At 35.3% G+C, this 3,402-nt stretch overlaps 1 protein-coding gene across 4 annotated transcripts in view; it reads right to left on the reverse strand.

Moving 5' to 3' along the window:
* Positions 1-278: 278 nt before the first annotated feature.
* Positions 279-3,402, reverse strand: part of LOC107024613 — an 8,573-nt gene continuing 5,449 nt past the window's right edge. For 2 of the 4 annotated variants that reach the window (XM_015225601.2, XM_015225600.2), the window contains exon 3: positions 279-690. In XM_015225601.2, coding sequence (XP_015081087.1) covers positions 412-690 — 279 coding nt within the window. In that variant the 3' untranslated portion in view covers positions 279-411. Of the gene's footprint in view, positions 691-1,242; positions 1,726-3,402 lie in introns of those variants that run through there. The other 2 variants (XM_015225602.2, XR_003579259.1) reach the window with 2 other exon arrangements.

Genomic DNA, 3,402 nt, shown 5'->3' on the forward strand with positions numbered 1-3,402 from the left:
ATTTACCATTAAATAAATAGTTTTGGCTCATGGGCCTATCTCGGCCCTTCCCTGGTCAAGCCTCAAAGGCCAAATGCCTATCTGGGTTGGGCTTATAATTCCTAATTTTAAATGGGCTTTAAAAATCTTATTCCAACCCTACCCCAATAACAGGTAGTGCTGGGCGGCCCTATGGGATAAACCTATTTTGACGGATCTAAACAAAATAAACGAAGTAGGCGACCTCTCCGCCCACTTTCTCTTTATATTCTTTTGTACCGCCGTCGTAACTCATGAACTTAACTGTAAAACATATATTAATATAAAGATCATACATAAATGGAAACACAAAACATAAATCATCTAAGTGATGAAGGAATTAAAAGATCGAGCAACAAGTACATGCTGAAATTAAATAATAAACCTTTTACATTAATTATTATTATTATTATTATAAAGGAGCAAAATGACTCTTTTCTCCTCTTCAGTAAGACGACCCATGAGTCTGGCTAGAGTCTTCACATCACGAAGCCTTAGTTGTTGCCTTGGAGGGAGTCTGCTAGATGAAGCTGAAGTTGGAGGCTGCGACTGCACAATTGTTGAGTTATCAATGCCAGTAACTGCTTCAGAAAAGCTCTTTTGGGGAATTGAAGCGATAGTAGAACCCTGTTGTTCTCCGCCTTGTTCCTCCATCTTTTTTTTTTGTTCATTCTAAGGAGAAGAAGAGTATATATATATATATAGGAAAAAGTTATTAGGTAGGGTTTGAGTGGGGACATTTAGAGTCAAATCAATGTTCATTAGGGGGGTGTTTTAAAGTATTATAAATTTTTTTTGGACAATTTTAATTATTTTTTTGTCTTTGTACATTTAATTATCTTATCAATTATGATAAATTTAGTTAAAAAATCATAAATGAAATTGACTAAATTTCAATCCTCATTAGAACATTATATGTTTGACAAAATACATAAAGACCTCTTTAATTTGTGATTTTATTCAATTTTTTCTAAACTCTAAACTATTAATAGATAAATTTGCTTATTTGATTGTTTTCATTTGTACATGATTTTATCGCAATTGAGTGAGATAAACATACTCTTTACATTTATTTTTTTTTTGTTCGTGTGATATTATTCAAATTTTATTTTACTTTTTAAACTTCAATAACCTTTTTGGTTTTTTTTTGGGTCAAATTTATAATAAATTTTGACTGAGCTTTTCTTTTCAGACAAAAAATAATTAGTTATTTGGCAAAAATAATAAGATTTTAATAAATTTATTTTGTCTTTTACTTCACATTCACACTTTTTTTTCACAAACTCAATTTGTAGTAAATTGCAGGTCCTGAAGACTGTCAACCAACCCTTTTCAATAACAACATAAAGTCGGGACTAGAGAAAGTTTACCTAGATTTTATTTCTACCCAAGTAGAGAAGTCATTTTCGATAGAGTCTCAACTCAAGAGAAAAATAGTTCAAAGCAGTATAGATAAAGAATAATGGAAATGAAAAAATTATGACAACACACCAACTTGACAAATCATTATACTAAATTAAATAATTTGAATAAATTTTACTAGATAGGAAACATTACCCCTTTTATCTTTTGAATCATAGTATATCATGTCATATAAAATTTGAAAGAATCTGCACTTTTGTTCCAAAAACAGTCAGTCCTGCTGCTGCTGAATTATTATCAGACTTCTAGAGACCAACAAAATCTTCTTTTTAGCCCTTTGGGTTGCTGCTACAATGATCAAATAAATTTCCAGCTTTTCAGACTGTTATTACTTCGCTACTGAGCTGTTGCCACTAATTTGAGTTTTAACCTAATAACTTTTCGAACTTGATGGAGGTTGATCCATGAACTTGATGGAGGTTCATGCGATTACATGTTTTTAGCTATGATCACACATAGACTAAAAGAAATGACTAACGCGGAACTCAAAGGAAACATTTTATGACACAGAAATAGAGATAACATGCATAGCACGAAAGAAGCTAACTAAAGAAGATTAATGAAATAAAGCTCGCCCAAAACAACAAGATGGAATCAGAAAGTTACTGAATTGCCAAGAAACATTAGATAAAGAGAAACGATACACTAATCTGAACACTATAGTTAATGCCAAATTCATATCATATTGTGTAAACTACACCCACAAAGCACCAACTAGGACACATACGATCAGAGTTTATATGATCAAATTATAATTTGAAACTAAATTTGTACATTAAGACTAGAAAAACAATCAAACAGGAAGTAAAACCAAGATAAAACGCCCAAGCTTTCAGCTATGAGCACACATAAATTAAGAAAAAGAATTAAACGAGATGAAGAGGAGTGATAGCACATTCCAGCAGCTAATAAAGAGACATCTCAATTTTATTTTACTTTCTTTGAGTAACAAGAGAACCAACTGAAGCAAACATACTACTCAAACAGGACACTGATATTTTAAATACACAGCAAGCTCGAAATTGTTAGCACAAAGAAATGGACATAGCAATAACGACTTAAGAATGAAAACTGAATCTTGCCCTTAACTTAGTGATCAAGAACATACATTAGCTATATATCCCCAATCATTCGGTTCATTGGACAATCTCGAAATACATAAAACAGAGATGTCAACTTACATAAATACTTATTTAGAAGAGACTGGAATTGGAAATGAAGCCAAAACAAAGTAAAGAAAATTCCAATAGATAAGTTCTCAAATATGCAGGCAGAACACAATTCATTATTAAATCTATCGGAGTATCAATTGACGGTATCCTCCTTTGATTCAACAAAGCTATAGCTACCTAATGCTCGTTAAACTAAGGGAAGAAGAAAGAAGATTAACTTTTGCAGAGCAGCTAACAAGGACGACATTAACCTCAAATAACAACAAAATAATGAAGTTTCAGCTATCGAAACAAGAGCTCCCAAAAACTTTCGCAAGGTCCCATTTTTCAAGCCTTCAGAACCATCGATGATCAGTGAAAAAAAAGGGGTTTATATACAAACCCCAAAATCTGAAAAAACCTTAAAGAATTCAATGTGGGACTCTTTTAGAAATTCTCCTTTTAAAAAAATTAGGTTGAAGGCAATGAATACGTACGGATTTGTATCGAGCACCCCCACCCCCCACACGCCACAAGGCACGACAACTCCCCCCACCCCCACCTCGACCCCAAGCCATGAGGCACGAAGCGTGCCCCGAAGCCCATATCTCTCCCTCGCAAGCCCCGAGAGACGCTCTGTGCCTCGCGTGCCCCGAGGACCATCTCCCTCCCCCATCCCGCCCCGAGACACGCTCTATGCCTCGCATGCTCCGAGGCCTCTCTCCCTTCCACGCCCCGCCTCGAGTCCTCTCTCCCTCTCCTGCCCCACCCCGAGGCACGCTCCGTACCTCAAGCCACCTTCCCTTGCACC

Source organism: Solanum pennellii, chromosome 7, assembly GCF_001406875.1.
Source record: "Solanum pennellii chromosome 7, SPENNV200".
Classification (NCBI taxonomy): domain Eukaryota; kingdom Viridiplantae; phylum Streptophyta; class Magnoliopsida; order Solanales; family Solanaceae; genus Solanum; species Solanum pennellii.